Raw genomic sequence first — 18,014 nt, 5'->3', positions numbered from 1 at the left:
GCCTGCTCCTGGAGGCCAGACTTGATAGATGATTGACTTTGCAGTGGCACTTCTTCACTGAACCATTGACAATTGAGTGCTAGCATACAAGGCTAGTTCCATCTCAAATCGAACAATCCGGTACACTTGATGTCTCGAATGGAGCGGAAAAAAATATATGTCAAAGCCATCAGTGAGTTAAGAGAAATAAACGCTTTCGGAATTCTCTGCGGTGCGCGGTTCGGGAAATAGGAGAGGAGGAAAAAACTGCCTCTCAGAAGACAATGTCGTCGCACGCAGGTTTGAGCGTTCCCTACAAAGCTATTTGTCGCATCGTAGTAATTTCTTGATCTGGCTTTAGACCACCTAGGGCACAATAGGCTCCTGGGTTGGCAGTGATGTGTCAGTTCTTGTTTGTCTGCAAAAAATATCAAAGTTGACTCAAAGTGCCGAAAAGCACCATATTCACTGCAACTTTGTGGGCGATGTAAAAAACGCATAAGATTGAGCTTTATGCCGTTTAATTTGTCATTCATGGGGCAATCGAATTATATATAATGTGCTACTGTACTCTGTCAGGAACATAAGCGATACCTTTTTAAGTACCACCATACCGAAAAATGACCAATTTCGGAAGCCTTTATCTAAAAAACCCCACCAGAAACTTGCCTCGAAAATTTTATATGTATTAGGTAGTCCCTTAGAATATGCACAGAAGAAAAATCAAAATTTGGACTTGATCGGTAGGCGCACTTTGAATTTTTTGCCACCCCTATACGCGGAGTGCATTCAAGCAGTGGCACCACGTCCCGCGTGTTGCGAAATCGAATTTTCCAAAGGGACTTTCTACTTCTGCCTTTACATGAAAGTAATTGCTACAGTTTGAAGCCATTCTGAGCATTTATGTTCATAACAGTGTTGTAATCGCTGAATGTAGATTGTGGAGCAACCAGATGTGCTAGCACTTTTTTGCGGGATGTCACACATCCATTGCAAGTGCTGGGAGCCCGTGAAGAACAGAATGCGTTTGCATCTTTGTAAGAGCTACATCTGTTCAGGGTGATTATAAACAAGCATGTTTACTGTACACATTATGGCAGGAGAGACGCAGTGACTTCCAGCATTCTTTAAAACATTTCCTTTCCCACTGCTCCATGACCCCGGACGTCGGAAATCGCACAGAGGTAAGTGTCGTTGTGTAGTGTCTTACGCACACATTCAAGGCTAATTCATGGTGCCTTTTGTGACCCTTGCCGAAACAGCGCGACTGGTGCCGCTATCCAATATGTTCTTTGGTTCGACATGCTGCGACCATGGGAAGGTCCTAGTCGGATTAACTCCCGGAAGACACCTCGCGCAAAGTTTCGCATCATCCTCGACTACAGAAGTGCTCGGAGTGCCCTTATACAGAGTGTGTGAAGACTAGGGCCCGGATTTGTAGGCATTTGCCTGAAAACGCCTATAAATGCCTAAATGAGACATTTTCAGGCTTATTTGCCTTTTTGCCAGCTTTGTCCCTTGACTGCCTTTTTTCCGCTTGTTGTGTTTCGTAACTGCCTTTTTTGGCCCACGCGGGGAACCTGCAGGCGGGAGTCACACTACAGTCGCATCACAAAAGCAAAAGGAATGCATTAGCTCGATTTCCGTGCCCTCTTGGCTCATCGCCTGACTCAGAGCACGCGACCTTTATAGGCCAAAAGAGTGACCTACCAGTTTTGGACTGCAGTTACATTGTCACGTACAGGACAATTGCCCCCTTTTGGTAGCCTCTCTCAAGGCACGGGTCGCCCAAAGAGAGGATACTAAGACGACCTGTCATTGGACTGTTCACCTCACTGCTATGTGAGGCTTTCTTGTCTTTTGGTAGTCCAAAGTAGTGTGGTCCAGACATAGTCATCGCTACGATCAGCGGTCATCGGAATTCCAGCGTCAAACCGAGCATGCCGAAGGGAAAAGCAGCACCAGCAGTTCGTTGCAGACGATGGATTGCCGAATTCGGCGAGGGATTTTCAACAGATGGAACCATACTCTTCTGTACGGCATGTGAAACTGCTGTCGCCAGCGAGAAGCGGTATCATGTTGTTCAACACATCGCCACCCAGAAGCACATTTCAAGTGTCAACAAGAAGAAGGTTGCAACTCCACAACTCCTGGCTGATGCGTTCAATGGACGGTCAAAAGGTAACGAATTCTCCAAGGATCTGTGCACGGCGTTTTTGTCCGCAGATATACCCTTGTGGAAACTAACGAACGGCGATCTCCAGTGCTTTTTGGAGAAGTATACGAAGGAACGCGTACCCGACGAGTCAACGCTGCGGAAAAGATACGTAAAAGAGTGCTACGAAGAGACTCTGACTAAAATCAGGACCGAGATTGGCGACAACTACGTGTGGGTGTCCGTGGACGAAAGCACCGATGCTATGTGGCAAATTTCGTCGTGGGTGCGTTGAAGCAGGATGAAGCATCTCGCCCAATCTTACTGAACACTGAGGCCCTAGACAAAGTGAATCATTCAACTATCGCCCGTTTTTTTACGGCCTCTCTGGAACTTCTCTGGCCCAGAAACATACAGTACGAAAAGGTTCTTCTCTTCGTGAGTGACGGTGCTTCCTACATGTGTAAAGCTGGGAAAGGACTCAAAGTGCTGTACTCAAAGATGATTCACGTTACGTGTGTCGTTCACGCCATGCACCGCGTTGCTGAAGTCATTCGCTATTCCTTCCCTGAAGTGGACGCTCTAATTTCCAACACGAAGAAGGTTTTTTTGAAGGCTCCATCCAGAGTTGCAGCTTTCCGAGAGTATGCACTGCCACCGCAACCGGTTCTTACACGATGGGGTACATGGCTAAGTGCGGCCATGTACTTTTCTGAGCACTTTCGCGCTGTGAAAGCGGTTCTGCAGAAGCTTCCAGACGATGCTGTATCCGTAAGTGCAGCGAGAGAACTCTTCAGCAACCAGGAAATTGAGATGGACCTGGCTTACATTAGTGCCCACTTTAGCTCGCTGACAGCTAGTATGACGAAGTTGGAGACAATAGGACTTCCCCTAACCGAAGCATTTAAAACCCTACAGCATGTGCGCACGGCGCTTTGCGGACTGGAAGGGAAGGGGTCCACAGCCGCTGCAAAGATGGAATTGTTGATTGGAAAGAATTCGGGGCTCTCAACAATGTTCCAGATTGGGATGATCCTGAGAGGGGAGGAAGCAGATCTTGAAGCTGAAGAGCTGAGCCCACGGGAAATATCTTCTTTCAAGTTCGCGCCTGTGACATCCTGTGACGTCGAGCGAAGTTTCTCAAGATACAAGGCACTCCTGCGGGCGAACAGGATGAGTTTTATGTTTGAGAATTTAAAGATGTCATTTATTGTCTCTTGTTACTGCGGAAATGTATAGAAAAATGAACAGATATGCAAATAAACGGTTTTAATTTATCTTGCCTATATTTGCCTATTTTGTGATTTTTAGGGCCTAGATGCCTGCCTATTTCGTACTTTTTTAGCGCCTATAATTCCGGGCCCTAGTGAAGACACCTGCATTACCGTACTGTGTCGTCCTGGCATCACACCTGCCTCAATGGCCTCTTCGTTATACAGCGCTGACCGTGTGTATTGCGCTGACTACCGCGTCATACACAGGAAAAAAGTGTTTCGGATACAGAACTTTCACTTTGCTTCGGAGATCGGCATAGCTGCCATAAAGAATGTGGTTCCAGCGGATCAAACCGAAGGCGTAACAGAAATGGACTAGCTGTGTAGAAGCTGCTTCAAGTACTTCACAGCAAAGGTGGCTGAATCACAGCAAGCAGCAATGTCGCTCACATTTGAAGGAAGCTCACTGGGTGAGCCGTTTGTGCACCAGCCCGACGTGGTCGAGGAAATCATTGAGTATATATCATCTGAAGCCATTAACGTCACACCGCTGCAGTAAAGAAGGAAGTCGGTGGAGGCATATGCACAGCGGAAACACTCCCAAATACGTGAAGAAATGGGCAGAAAGACAGGCCATAAACTGCATGGAGACCGCTTTTGGTGTTGCTTTGCCAGGAACATCCAGGGGTAACTGCCAGGATTGCATCGAGTTAGCATATAACGTGAGAAAAGCCTATCAAGAAAATCTGGCAAGAACCTGCCATGAAAAGTAACATTAAGGAAAGTGGCTCCTACAACAGCCTAAAGCAGTTCATGACGCGAGCACTCTCATCCACCCGGGATGCTCTGCATAACTAACGCCTTCTTCGCTGTCCAGTTGTTTTTATTCTGTGTACTGTAAATAGGCTTCGATATGATCACCGTCAACAAATATACCTCTTATAAAGACGCAAAAGTACTCTAAAGCATTCTGTTCTTCACGAGCTCCCAGCGCTTGCAATGCATGTGGGACACCCCGCAAAAAATGCGAGCACATCTGGTTGCTCCACAATCTACATTCAGCGATTACAACACTGTCATGAACATAAAAGCTCAGAACGGCTTCAAACTGTACCAATTACTTTCATGTGAAGACAGAAGTTGAAAGTCCCTTTTGAAAATTCGATTTTGCAACACGCGGGACACGGTGCCACCGCTTGAATGCGTTCCGCGTGATATAGGGATTGCAAAAAATTCACAGTGCGCCTACCGATCAAGTCCGAATTTTGATTTTTCTTCTGTGCATAGTCTAAGGGACTACCTACAACATATAAAATTTTGTGAGGAAAGTTTTTGGTGGGGTTTTTTAGATAAAGGCTTCCGAAATTCGTCATTTTTCGGTGGCATGGTGCTACTTAAAGAGGTACCGCTCACGTTCCTGACAGAGTAGAGTAACAAATTGTATATAGTTCGATAGTCCCATGAATGACAAATTAAACGGCATCAAGCTCAATCTTATCCGTTTTTTACATCGCCCGCAAAGTTGCAGTGAATATGGTGCTTTTCGGTGCTTTGAGTCAACTTTGATATTTTTTTGCAGACAAACAAAAACTGACACAGCACTGCCAATCCAGGAGCCTATTGTGCCTTAGGTGGTCTAAAGCCAGATCAAGAAATTATTACAATGAGACAATAAATAGCCTTGTAGGGAACGCTCAAACCTGCACGCGACAACATCGTCTTCTGAGAGGCAGTTTTTTCCTCCTCTCCTATTTCCCGAATCGCGCAGCGCAGAGAATTTCGAAAGCGTTTATTTCTCCTAACTCACCGATGGCTTCAACACATATTTTTTTCCCGTTCATTCGAGACATCAAGTGTACCGGATTATTCGATTTGAGATGGAACTAGCCACAAGTCAAATGGATGTCTATTGTCAATAGTTCAGGATCAGATACCAGCATTATGAGGCTCTCTTCTTGATTTCTAGTCACGTTTTAGACTTAAAAAGAGTGTGACTCAAGTCAAAGTGCTAAGTACACTTGAAACAAATTGGTTTGCTTCACGATATGTGACCCATTTTTAAAGACTGCATCGAAGATTTTACCAGCTTTTGTTATGAATCTCGAAGAAGTCTATAGTCGTACTCTTTATGCCTAGCGTATTACACGTTCCTTTCAATGCTGTTATAAGTGAGCTTGACTGTATATGTAGGCCATGGAATATCTGCCCCTTGAAGATTTGTTCCCTGGAAATCAGACAAGATGCCTTCTTGGACTTTTGGGGGTTCTTTTCCTGCTAAGAAGTGACGTAAAGAACAAAACATGTGCCTCAGAGAAGACCATGTTGATAAAGACCACCTGTAACCTACTCATGACCCTCCTGGATGGTACAAGACGTCCATGGTTGCTGGACTTTCTTGATGGCGGTTTCTTGTTCGACAAGATTGTCACACTGTTCTCCGAAAACTTTTCTCAGGCATGTATCTGTTATCAGAAAATATGCTATCGCAAAAATCTGAGACAGCATGAAAAAAGAGATCTGGGGGTGGCCCAAATCAAGTGTCAGACAATGTGTGCAGCAGTTCGCTGTGTACGGTGGCAGAGCCATGCACAAACTGAAATAAGGGCAATGCTGTTACTTTTCCCTTTTTTTTTACATTTCCATGAGAACATGTAGTGCTTCCACGGGCAGCTCACTAAAAAATTTAGTGACTTGACAAATATCGGCCTTGGAACATGTGGAAATGCTGCTTGTGCCTCAGGGATAGGAAACTTAATAGCATTATGGGAAGCACAGGATACAAAGACACTTGTGTTTTTTGGATCTTATGCTTATATCACCACCTTCGGTTGTAGGTGGTGGCTTATTGAATTTTGCCCTGACAAAGTGATCTTGTAGGCTTCTTGCATGACGATATGCTATGTGAGATGGTTCCCGGAATATTTCTCCAAGGTTCTCCGACTGTGTTAAGATTGAGTGATGATGGTTCAGTATGTTTTTAAGGTTGGGGATCGCACCATTGAAGGTGACTGTAAGATTAACCCATTTGGAGCGTTCGGGCCGTGCTGAGTTTTGTAGAAGTTCGGTGCGATTAATACAGCGGGTTCTACATATCGCGTCGTGCACAAGATCCTGTGGGAAGTTTCGCCTGACTAGCGTGTTTTGAAGATCGTTAAGGTTTGCGTCCAGTTCTTCATCTTGGGAACAAATGCACCGATAGCTTAGGGCCTGACTGTAGGACAGTCTGGAGGAGGGGCTGACTGCTGAAATGTCGACCCCTAAATGTAACTGTAAATCTATTTTTAGCACTTTTCCATTTAATTTTCTTTTTCAATGCAGTAAAACTAGCAATTGTTTTTAATCCCTATACGGCTTCCCAAGTCTCTCCATTACTGGTAGTCTAGCATTCATGCAGTCAGCGGCATTTGCTCTTACTAGGTCTTTGCCACCTCCTGATGTGAATGTCATGTGAATGTCATGTTATGTAAATATTTGCACACTGAACTCGGAAATCTGCAAAGTAAAGGCCGCTTTTTTACTGCACCAATGTGAAGAGCGTGCAGAATTTACTCAAATTCATGGTAATTGACAGTGATATTCAGGAGCTATCCCATCGGGAAAAATTGCCGAACATCACGCTTTTCAAAGCACCCGAGCATAATGCGCAAAGACTTTTTGAAGACTTTTTGAGAGCAGTTACCATCAGTCCGATAAAAGGAGGTTGCAAACCCAGCCCACAGAGTGATAGTAGAAAAAGTAACAGTTCCTGAAATTGGGAGAAGGAAGGCATGGTCCCAGCGGAAGTCGGACGTGATAAGCCATGCCTGTATTGTCTCTTTCTACGATGCTGGTGTGGGCTGGGTTCCCAACCTCCTTTCGTAGGACTGACAACGATTGCGCTGAAAAATTTGTCGCACGCTATCCTCTGGGAGCTCCGTAGAGCAGCAAGGAGCTCCGTAGTTTGGCTATTTTTTCCGATGGGGTAGCTCCTCAGTACTCCTGTGAATTATCATTAATTTGAGTAAATTTGGCACACTCTTCACATTGGTGGGGTAAAAAAGTGACCTTTACTTAGCAAATTTCTGAGTGCAGTTCGCCAAAGTTTACATAATTAAACTTGCGTTACATGATATTCACATTAGGAGGTGGCAAAAACCTAGTAAGGACAAATGCTGTGGACCGCACGATTCTAGGTGGCGCAGTTTTTATATTATAATTCAATGACACGTTTTCTGGAACACTCTGTATACAGGGTGTCCCAGAAAACGTGTCATTGAATTATAATAAAAAAACTACACCACCTAGAGTCATGCGGTCAATGGCATTTGTTCTTACTGGGTTTTTGCCACTTCCTCATGTGAATGTCGTGTAACGTAAGTTTAATCATGTAAATTTTTGCGAGGTTAAGTCGGAAATTTGCCTAGTAAAGGTCACTTTTTTACCCCACCAATGTGAAGAGCTTGTCTAATTTAGTCAGATTAATGATAATTGACAGAGATATTCAGGAGCTATCCCATCGGAAAAAATAGCCGAACATCATGCTCTACGGAGGTCGCACAGAATAGAATAGCGCACGATGAATTTTTCAGCGCAATCTTTGCCAGTCCGACGAAAGGAGGTTGGAAACCCAGCCCTCCTCGACATCGCAGAAAGAGATAAAACAAGCACGGCTTATCACGTCCGGCTTTCGCTGAGATAATGCTTTCCCTCTCCCAATTTTAGGAACTGTTACTTTTTCTACTATCACTCTGTGGGCTGGCTTCGGAACCTCCTTTCGTCGCACTGCGAGCGATTGCGCTCAAGAAGTCATCGCACGCTATGGTCTGGTGCTCCGAAAAGCATGATATTCGGCTATTTTTTTCGATGGGATAGCTCGAAAACGTCACTGTGAATTATCATGAATTTGAGTGAATTCGGCATGCTCTTCGTATTGGTGGGGTAAAAATGTGACCTTTACTTGGCAAATTTCCGAGTTCAGTTCGCAAATATTTACAAAATTAAACTTGGAGTACATGACATTCACATTAGGAGGTGGCAAAAACCTAATAAGAACAAATGCTGTTGACCGCATGATTCTAGGTGGCGTAGTTTTTTTTATTATAATTCAATGACACGTTTTCTGGGACACCCTGTATACATAATTCATTCATGCATTGGAAGGTGGAGGCAAGGGAGGCATGTGGTTCAATGTGGTGTTTGCTGTAAAAGCAGTAAAGTAAAATCCGAAATGAAATATAAAGCTTAGGGAATTGTACAACAGATGTGGTTTATGGAAATACTACCCTGAAATGCGACAAGCAGTACATTAGGCAGACGTCCTGCTCGGAGACCATAGAAACAGACTCGAAGGAATCTGGAACGCTTACAGACAGACTGCAGAATGCAGATCATTGCCGGGGATGTAAATCTGTGCTTCAAAAAACATGCGCCAAAGCATTTCATTTGTATTGCTACATTCGTTAAGTACATATCTTTCCTACATCTTTGCTCAGGATCTTGATGACATTGCCCTGTACAGAGTATACGAGGAACTCCTGAACATAATTGTACGAGATGCATTTAGGAAAAGAAACACCTTGAGGACGTTTACACCATTAGTTAAGCAGGTAAAACGGAATGTTTTGTGCATACTTAATGATGTAGCTAATTTGTGTTCTTTCCCTTTCCAAGTTAAAAGACCTTATCCCTAAAACTGACATCTTCAAGTCAGCACCATTTTCAGCAGCAGCCATGGTACTTTTCATGCAGTTTGTGATGGTAATGTGTTCAATGTATTGTCATCCACTACCCATATCTGCCTTGCACACCTCTCAGTTATGGAGCTTTATGTTTCACTTTCATTTCAGAGTTTATCTTGGTATTATTTTGATACACTGCTTCTAGTACAGCTCAACATATTCCTTCTGCTTAACATTTCAGGAAGTCTCAAAGAAGTTCCTCCGTAAAGATACAAAGCGCCATATACAGAAATCTGCTTCAACTCTTTCTAAGGCATTCAGCTTGTGGCTCACTCATTTCCTGAAAGATAGGACACTGCACATTGAAGGCAGAAAGCAGGCCTTTCAGATCAGTGCCCTTCAAATAAAGTATGCTGTAGCTGCATCTCGGCGTCATACTGAAGAAGAATGTGAAGAGCCTTGCAACGAAGCAGTGTCAGCAGTTCTTTCTATGGCATGCACAGATATTATGGAGTCTAAGGTACTTTTTCTTATCTCACTGTGTCATGCACCAGAATCCCAATTTTAGGACTGTAACGGAAGTGAGATGAAGATAAGCTCATTATTCTGTGCATGGACATATTCACCATAGGAGATTAGTTGAGTCTATGCTGTTGAAAGAATTTTCATATTGCAATCTTCATAGATACCTGTATTCTGTTAAGCACCATATGCAAGCGAGAAACATACTCTCTGGGAACGTCCCAAATCATAGTGAATCATGGCCACTTCAAGATTTTGCTTCTGTCAGTACACACATTATGCATCTTGCAGGACTGTTCCAGAATGCCCGAAGAAGCATTGGCATTCGTTTCTGTAGCAATTAAGCATAGGCACAGTCTGCCAGCACTTCCTGACCTCTCTGTTCCTGAAATCTGGATGAGTGCAAGTTTTGTATTTACAATGGCAGCAAGGCATTCATCTGAGTGCATGCCTCTGACACTGGAGAACAGTTTGTCTGAGGATCAGGTTATGTTCTTACAAGGAATTTTTAAGTGCTGTACATTGAAAGAGGTCACAGATATACTTGGAAAGCTGTTTACACTGATGGTATGTATGCTTCATTTTTATTTTATTTTTTAAGTCCTTAATTTTAAGTAATTCCATTACATTCCCACTAATTTCATTGTTGAAGAGAATTTTCTTCACGAAAAACGAAAATAAAAGATGCGTTGCCCCACCAAATTTTTTGCCCCAAATGTAACATCCCAGTTGGATAGACATGTAAATGAAATATCATTTGGCCTCAGTTTTTAAATAGCCAGGAAAGGGCATAGTGTGTCCTCTCCATCCCCTTCCCTTTTCATGCCAGGTGTCCTTGGCTTCCATATATAATCATGTGTGTGATGTGCTGTGATGTTAGCCTCATCTAATATCTGATCCTCTGGGAGGACTCCTTTGGACTCTCTTATGACGTGGCGCTACGAAGTATCATTTATTTTTGCAATATGTCTTGGCAGTGTTAGCCCGTACTTGAGCGGTTTGTACAAGTCCGTTATGTGTACTACAAAAATTATTTGCATGGCAAAGTGTGTTTTCAGTGCTCAGTGTTTTAATATGGCGCTTTGCAAACATTATGCAGGAATGTATGTGCAATGTTGGGATGAGCAGCAGTATTGTCATCTTTTACATTTTCTCCTCATTACAGCTCAATGATGAAGCCCATTCATCCACAGTCAAGGTTTATTTGAAAACCTTTCAAGTTCTGTGTTCTAGCCTGCCTGATGATGTTGAAGATTCTAGCAGAGAAATAGCAAACCTGCTGCAGAAGGTACAGCTTCCAATAGTTCTGTGTTTTACTCAGAGATTTTTCCAAGCACGGTATGTATTTTAGTATAAAAACTGCTTCACGTAATGCTGTTCCCCTCATTTTCACAATACTCTGATGAGTCACTTTGATAAGCCAGGCTTTGCTCCTCTGGCACTATTTGGGGGCTATCATTGGGCATTTTTAAATCTAACTCTAGGCCAGACATGTACAAGATACTTAAAAAAGTATTTAAAATAAGATAGTAAATACTGCCACAGAATTGTAATTAAGATAGAGTATAAATACTTCAAAATGAAAGTAATTAAGTTAGAGTAGCAAATACTTCTGAAAGTACGTTATCTTAAATAGAGTACTCCAAATACATACAAGTCTGCTCGGGGCAAAATCGGGACATAATTTTGTCTTCGGGTGCTATCAGGTGTTTTTGTTTCTCCTCTTGTCTAGTAAGTCCTTTCCTAATCGTTTCTATTTTTATTTTTATTTATTATTACTTTTTTTATTTTTATTTTTTTGTGACTTACCAGCACTTATCCCTGAAGGCATAGACAGTGCTGACACACATTGGTGTATTTCTGGGAATATAGCGGACCCATTCTTACATGTGTTTCACGTCGTGACCTTTGTTTGTCTTCGGTGGAAACGGTCACTTGACGATTTGATAGTGAATGGAATTCGGGGAGAAATCGGGTTTAACACAAATTGGACGGAGGTCACTTCACGGGGGAATAACCGGACGGAATTGGGTATAACCTTGGGGAAAGTTACTCGCTACCTATATTGTATTGGAGATTGGCATACCTGCACTATCCTGTTTCCCTGCAATTAGTATGTGCTTCATCAGGTGATGCCTAGCTTGCAATGTTGTGACTTCATTGTAGCAAGTAGCTATAATTTTGTTCATGTCTCTGTGTAGTTCATTGAACACTTCGCAGCCACCTTTACATTCCTGGATATGGCAAAGGATACTGAGCTTGTGACAGGCATATTGCAGATACTTGAAACATTACTGCGTCTGAAGAAGGTAAACATATGTCTTGGGTCTCTTCGTTTGGAACATGTAGGGATACATATGACCACGGAACGAACATTATGGCAGTATCTCTACTGACTCTGTTTTGTTCCTTTACAAATTATCCATCAGCCATCAATAACTCATCAGTCAAGCTCCGTCATATTACAAGTGCTGTGCGCTTTGGATCTCGGTGCAGCATTTAACGACATGAAGTTGTTCTGCGAGTGCTACAGGATAGTCTGTGGAATGCTCAGTGTGTTCCTTCAGCACCGCGTGTACTTGATTTCTGGGTGCGCTTCAATAATTCACACCTGCATTGCAAATATCCTTTAATCATATTGTTAAGAAGATGTTGTTAGTGCATCATCATTTTGGTATACTGGTGTTATGCCAGTTTAATATGCAAAGGATTGTACTCTGCATAATGTACTCATGTAAATGAATGTCATTGTCGAAGTCCTGTTATCATGGCCTACAGCGTCTTGATGGGCTTTCATTTGATTGATTTTATCTGCCAAGGATGCTTTCGTGAAAGCATCCTTAGCAGATTGTCTACATAACAACAACTTAACACATTGCCTGCACTGCAGAAGAACGCATTACTTTGGCATTTCAGTCATTGGCAAACATTTGTAATCATTGATCGTCTTGTTATTTTTCTTAACACTTCCAACTGCTCATTAGAAGCCTCGTTAGGGCTAGTGGTGTGGAAGAAGTTCGAAGATACCCAAGTGTAGTTGTGCATGGGCTACTACTCTGTGCATCTTCCCTTGAAAGGTAAGTGCATCACGCTTAACACCAAGACCTGCCATGTTAGAAACACACAATATCGAACGATAATAACATTCACCTGTCTCGCAAGACAAATATGGGGGGCTTCCTACGCTTGTTCAACTTGTCATTTTTCTGACTAAGCTGTACAGTTCTAGTCAAGCATCGTGGGTATTTAACAGAGCCTCGTGTGTTTTGCAGCTTATCTTACTCAGATGAGGATCTAGGGGAAGGGCAGTGGCATCACGTAGTGCTTAACTTCACCTGAGGTAGTGTATATAGCACAATGTCCAAGTTTAGTCACCCCCTCTTACAAAAATCCTGGATCCGCCCGTGGTCTTACCGACCCGACATCACGTTGCAGCTAAAATGCAATATCAACAATCAAATCAGCATGCAGACTTGAACCTTGGCCTCGACTAGTGCATATCTTACAAGTGCATAGTGCTACTCAGTCATACAGCATTGGCACTACTGTGAAAATGAATGGTCTTATTCCAGCATATCACGCGTACCACCAAGCAAGTTACATCTTGACTTGTTCTCTTTTTACAGTGTTGTAATATAATGTGAAAACACTGCAGCGGAATATTTATTTAATTGGTGTTCGAGATTTTATTCACAATCGTTCTGTTTCACTACAGGTTAGCCACACTTATGTCAGCACACGCAAGAGAGTTTGGTAAGATCACACCATTCCTCATAGCGGAATATGTGACATGCTCTGTGGACCTCACCTTGTATACACCAATTAAGGTTTGTACTTCCTTAAAAGCATGCAGTACTTTCTTCAACCGGCATGCCTTTGTTATCAAAGTGGAAGAATCCAACTTATCATTGTGCACTATAATCCAAGCATAAACACGCGATTTGGTTGTGCAACTGCACTGTGATGCATGTTAAGGGTGGTTATTCATTTACATAATATAATTCATTGGTTGGCAGATTCACTATGAATGGCCATCAGATCATGGTGAATGATGTGATGCCAGAGAGTCGAACTGAATATGTTATCAGTTCGGGTTCGACCATGAGGGTTCAGTTCTCCAGTTCAGCTCGGAAGGCAACTGTAGCGGTTCAAACTGGTTACTTCCATATGGTTCACGAACCGGTTCAATAATATGAATAGGGCCCTCAGTTTTCGGGTAAAATCCGATAAAGCCCGTTTTTACCCCCCGATTGACATCAAAATAGTTCGGGTTTAAACCGACAAAACCCGTAAACCGGACTTGTGAAAGTGCAAACCAAGGACTTGATCCGCACACGCGCGAACTATGGCAATCGCGCGACCGCTCCCGACTTGCTCCCGGTCGCGCCGCGTCTTGCTGGTGAAGTAAACAAAACACGTCGGGTTTGGATTTGTGGACGTTTGCATGCAGGTCCGATTTTTATCGGATAAAATGTTCCTTTGGTAGGCGTCACCATTTGAAAGTTGGCTTCACCTAACACTTTCGTGTATTGCGGTCAAGCCCACTTCAACGAATGCTTAGTGTTGCTTCGAGTGTACGTTTGTAGGTTTAGCGGAACTTTTCGATTCATTTATTTGTGTTACGGGAAAGCCATCTTTAACCTATGACATCATACACTTTGTTTAGTGATATATTAGGCTAAATTAGTGCGGCTGTGGCAGCTTGCCTCGCACTCCCAACTTCATTATCGAAGCGGCCATGGCCCTATTAATCTAACCTAACTTCACTAAACTAACCTAAGACATCATCAACTTGGTTAGTTTAGTGATAAGTTAGATTAATGGGGCCATGACAGCTTCCCTTGTCCTCGAAATCCGTTTCAATAATGAGATGAAGCCGCTTTGCAGAATGGCAACGCCAACCAAAGTAATACCCTTGTTTGGTACCAAAAATGCCTTGTGTTTTTACACCCGAAGAAATGTAGTCTGCTACATGAAAGCTTGTGTCAATAAGTAAGTGTTGGATTTTTATACTGTTAGTGCTTTCCGTGGACTTCGACGAGACCCTTTCTTGTGCTGTTACCAAAAATAGCAAAGGAATCAGGAAAAATCACGCTAAACAGCGAAGAACGCTCGGCGTTCCTTGAAGTGGGTTTGCCCGCAATACACGGAAGTGTTAGGTGAAGCCAACTTCCAAATCTTGTAGGGATTATCTTGTATCAGCAAAGTACACGGAGTAGCAAAGAGGATGCAGCAACAGCCAACAATATACGAGGCATACCAACGCGAGCACGAGCATGCTCTCAATACTCATCGCTGGATGATGCTTTACTGAACATTCAACTTATTTTTTTTTATAAAGAGGGGCCAGTGCAAGCCTTAGTGGTTATACAGTGAATTATCAACCAGTCTCTTAATAAATATTCTTTCACTTAATTTCAACACTCCACAGACCGACCGCTGTGGTGTTGCTCATGATCTCAGTTGTCTCGCGACGTAAACCCCAAATTATTAATTAATTAATTTCAACACATAAAAGTATCTTTTTTTTACTAGAAAATACATCACTTCTTAGTATATCACCCGATTTTACCCTGTTTGGCAGGTCCTGATTTTCAACCGGATATTTACCCCCCAATTTTCCCGAAAACTTAGGGCCCTAAATATGAACATGCCTTCTTCAGAATAGCGCTGTAGACAAAATTAGCTGTGGTACGTTTAGTGCTAAAACATTTCTGTTGTTGTATTTAATTTCTTATGGTGGACTGAGGTAGGAGATTGCAGTGCTCATGGCAGATGTTTGGGATGATTTAAGATGGAAGACGAGCAACATGCACAATTATACCAGTCAACCAGATGTCCTCCTACCACGATCAGAGCTAACTGGCAAATGCAGTGGTAACATTAGTTCATCTATGAAGTTGAGAACAGGGGCCGTACCACTATTTGACACTTTGAATATACAGTAAAATCTCATTAACTCAAACACCCACCATCCAGACCAGTTAGTTTGACTTAAGCAGTATTTTGAATTATCAAGCAACTGCCAAATTCTGATAAATCTTGGCCCCTAAACTGTTGCATAGTCCACAAATGGATCAATATCACCTTTATTTGTAGTTATAACTTAACTCACACAATACTCTGCAGATGTACTTCGAGGATTACAAACATAGCCACTACTGCTGCAATTACTACAAACCACTGGTTGTGGTTGTGCTCTAACAGCTCTGGAAATAGTCTCTGATATCTTTCCTTGCTTCCTATACATTTTGTGTGGTACAAAGCCCTGAACCCTTTCTCTGTTCTTTGGGCATGCTCCATTGCTGGCACTTAACAAAATCTTCGACTTCTTCGCCAAAATTGTGGATAACGTGCTCTTTGGTATCCGCGCGGCAATCTCTCCTTTCGATTTTGTGCCGGCTTCAACCACTGCTATCAGCGCACGCTTTTTTGCAAGCGTGGAGTCTTCAGCCTGCGTTGCCTCAGCGTTGACAATGACATGTCGCACAAAACTTAGCAGCGCGCGCACAGTTCTTGACTTTCACTTCACCGCGTCCTCACCTAGCGTCTTTGACGCCGAACAGCCTAGCCCGCGCACAGCTTCTCGCGCTGCGCTAGTTTTGGAATCACGCAAGCCTCGATCCCGTCGACTCTCGATCAGGAGAACTTGGATTGGATTGTGTTGGCTGGCTTGAAGAACTTGGCCGATCATGGCGATCCAAAGTCGAGAAAGGTGGTGTTTACCGATCCGAAGTGAAATTCGACTTAAACAGATGAGAACTGTCACCTGGGATGAAACATTTGTTCGGCTTAGCCGTGATTTCGACTTACGGGAATACAGGCCGTGCACGGGACATCGTGGGCGTTCGACTTAGCCTAATTTTGTTCTTAACCGGCGTTTGACTTAATGAGATTTTACTGTATATTTTAATTGCAAGTGCAAAGCGTACACCCTGCTTTCGTAGCAAACCGCAAGCATCGTGTTGATCCTTTCAATTTCCGCTGATACCCTTATAACATGTAATTCTCACCTACGTAGTGATTGGTCCTCAGCATACTAAACCTTTTCCCACAATGCAAAAATACAGTCTCCGACCGACAATCCGGACTCCAAAAATTTGGACTTTCCTGTTTTCTTTCCGGATAAAACTGTTGGCACCGTCAAATGCCTCATAGAACCAAAATATTTCTGTGTCGATTAATTTGGACCATTCTTCCGAAGACTTGCTTGATTATTAGTACTCATCTCGCTTCAAACCTGCATTTTTGTTGTTGTTGTTGTTGTTGTTGTTGTGTTATTCACAGTCTCCAGAGCGCCAGAAATATGGCAGAAAGATGTACACCTGCACCCAATATTTCGTACTGCTTGTGAGGAGCTAGAAGAGATTACATCAAGATTCCGGGCCGATCTGCTTTTATTCCCAGTCGGCAGGGGCTGCTGCAGCGGCTTCCGGCAGTGGCCAGTTGCTGCAGGTTGTTGGGCATTTGGGAGGAGCTAGCCAGTGTTGGAGTAAAACATAGCTCAGCAAATGCGTGACGGAGCTCGTGCAGGAAACTTCTGGTGTCGGTGACAGGAGCAGTGGATGGCTCAAAGAAATCTGGGTTGTGTCGTACACCAACTCAGCAGGACTGCACGCAATGTCTGACTTCAGCGTGGCATGTATGTCGAGCAGGACAACAGGCAAATGGTAGTCCAGTGGGTTAGGGTCTTCTGGGCCATGATGGCAGCCTTGAGCTGGCAGTGGAAGCGCTCCACAAACCCATTAAAGGATGGATCATAGGATGTGGTCCGTATGTGAGTGGTGCCCAGATGTATCAGAAACGCAGCGAAGAGGTGTGCCGCGAACTGGACACCACGATTGGTGATGACTGTAGAGGGCACGCCAAATCGGGCAATCCACATGAAGAAAGTGGATGCAACAGTGGCAGTGGTGGAGTCCGATATGGGGGCTGCTTCAGGCCAACGCGTGAATCGGACGATGACTGTCAAAAGGTAGTGGTGGCCAGAAGAGGGTGGTAAGGGACCAAAGATATCGAAGTGCACGTGGTCAAACCTCGCATCAAATGGTCAAGGAGTGCAAAGGTGTGCGGTTGACCTTGGACCGCTGGCATGCTGAGCAGACTGAAACCCAGGCACGAATATCAGTGTTCATTTTTGGCCAGGTGGAATGTGCACTGATGAGTATTTGGGTGGCCTAGACTCGAGCACAAGACAGATTGTGAGGAGAGTCGAAAACTGGGCAGCGCAACTCTAGGGAATGTATAGCCTCAGTGCGGTGGTGGAAGTGTTGCAGCACAGCGACATGTCAGAACTGGGTAAAAGAATGTCCTTAAACTGGAGAGATGAGGAGTTGGAGTGCCGGCAAAGCTTTTAAGTTTCTGGTCATCATGCTGGGCACGGGCGAGGGCTGATACACAGCTGAGGGCATCAGCAGTGCGGGAAAGTTTTTCATTTGCACACAGTTTGGTTTGTGCTCAAGGTAATATCCTTTTGTTCATCTTTCA

General features: G+C 43.6%; 1 protein-coding gene across 4 annotated transcripts in view; it reads left to right on the top strand.

The window, feature by feature from the left end:
- The window catches only part of LOC135385705 (uncharacterized), a 30,985-nt gene that overhangs the window by 12,754 nt on the left and 217 nt on the right, over positions 1 to 18,014 (top strand). For 2 of the 4 annotated variants that reach the window (XM_064615171.1, XM_064615170.1), the window contains exons 19-28: positions 5,539 to 5,802; positions 8,820 to 8,933; positions 8,998 to 9,084; positions 9,247 to 9,525; positions 9,819 to 10,094; positions 10,693 to 10,815; positions 11,729 to 11,836; positions 11,957 to 12,149; positions 12,502 to 12,604; positions 13,243 to 13,354. In XM_064615171.1, coding sequence (XP_064471241.1) covers positions 5,539 to 5,802; positions 8,820 to 8,933; positions 8,998 to 9,084; positions 9,247 to 9,525; positions 9,819 to 10,094; positions 10,693 to 10,815; positions 11,729 to 11,836; positions 11,957 to 12,149; positions 12,502 to 12,604; positions 13,243 to 13,354 — 1,659 coding nt within the window. The other 2 variants (XM_064615173.1, XM_064615172.1) reach the window with 2 other exon arrangements.

This window comes from Ornithodoros turicata, chromosome 2, assembly GCF_037126465.1.
Source record: "Ornithodoros turicata isolate Travis chromosome 2, ASM3712646v1, whole genome shotgun sequence".
NCBI classification, from domain to species: domain Eukaryota; kingdom Metazoa; phylum Arthropoda; class Arachnida; order Ixodida; family Argasidae; genus Ornithodoros; species Ornithodoros turicata.
This window is presented reverse-complemented; position numbering and strand designations above follow the sequence as displayed.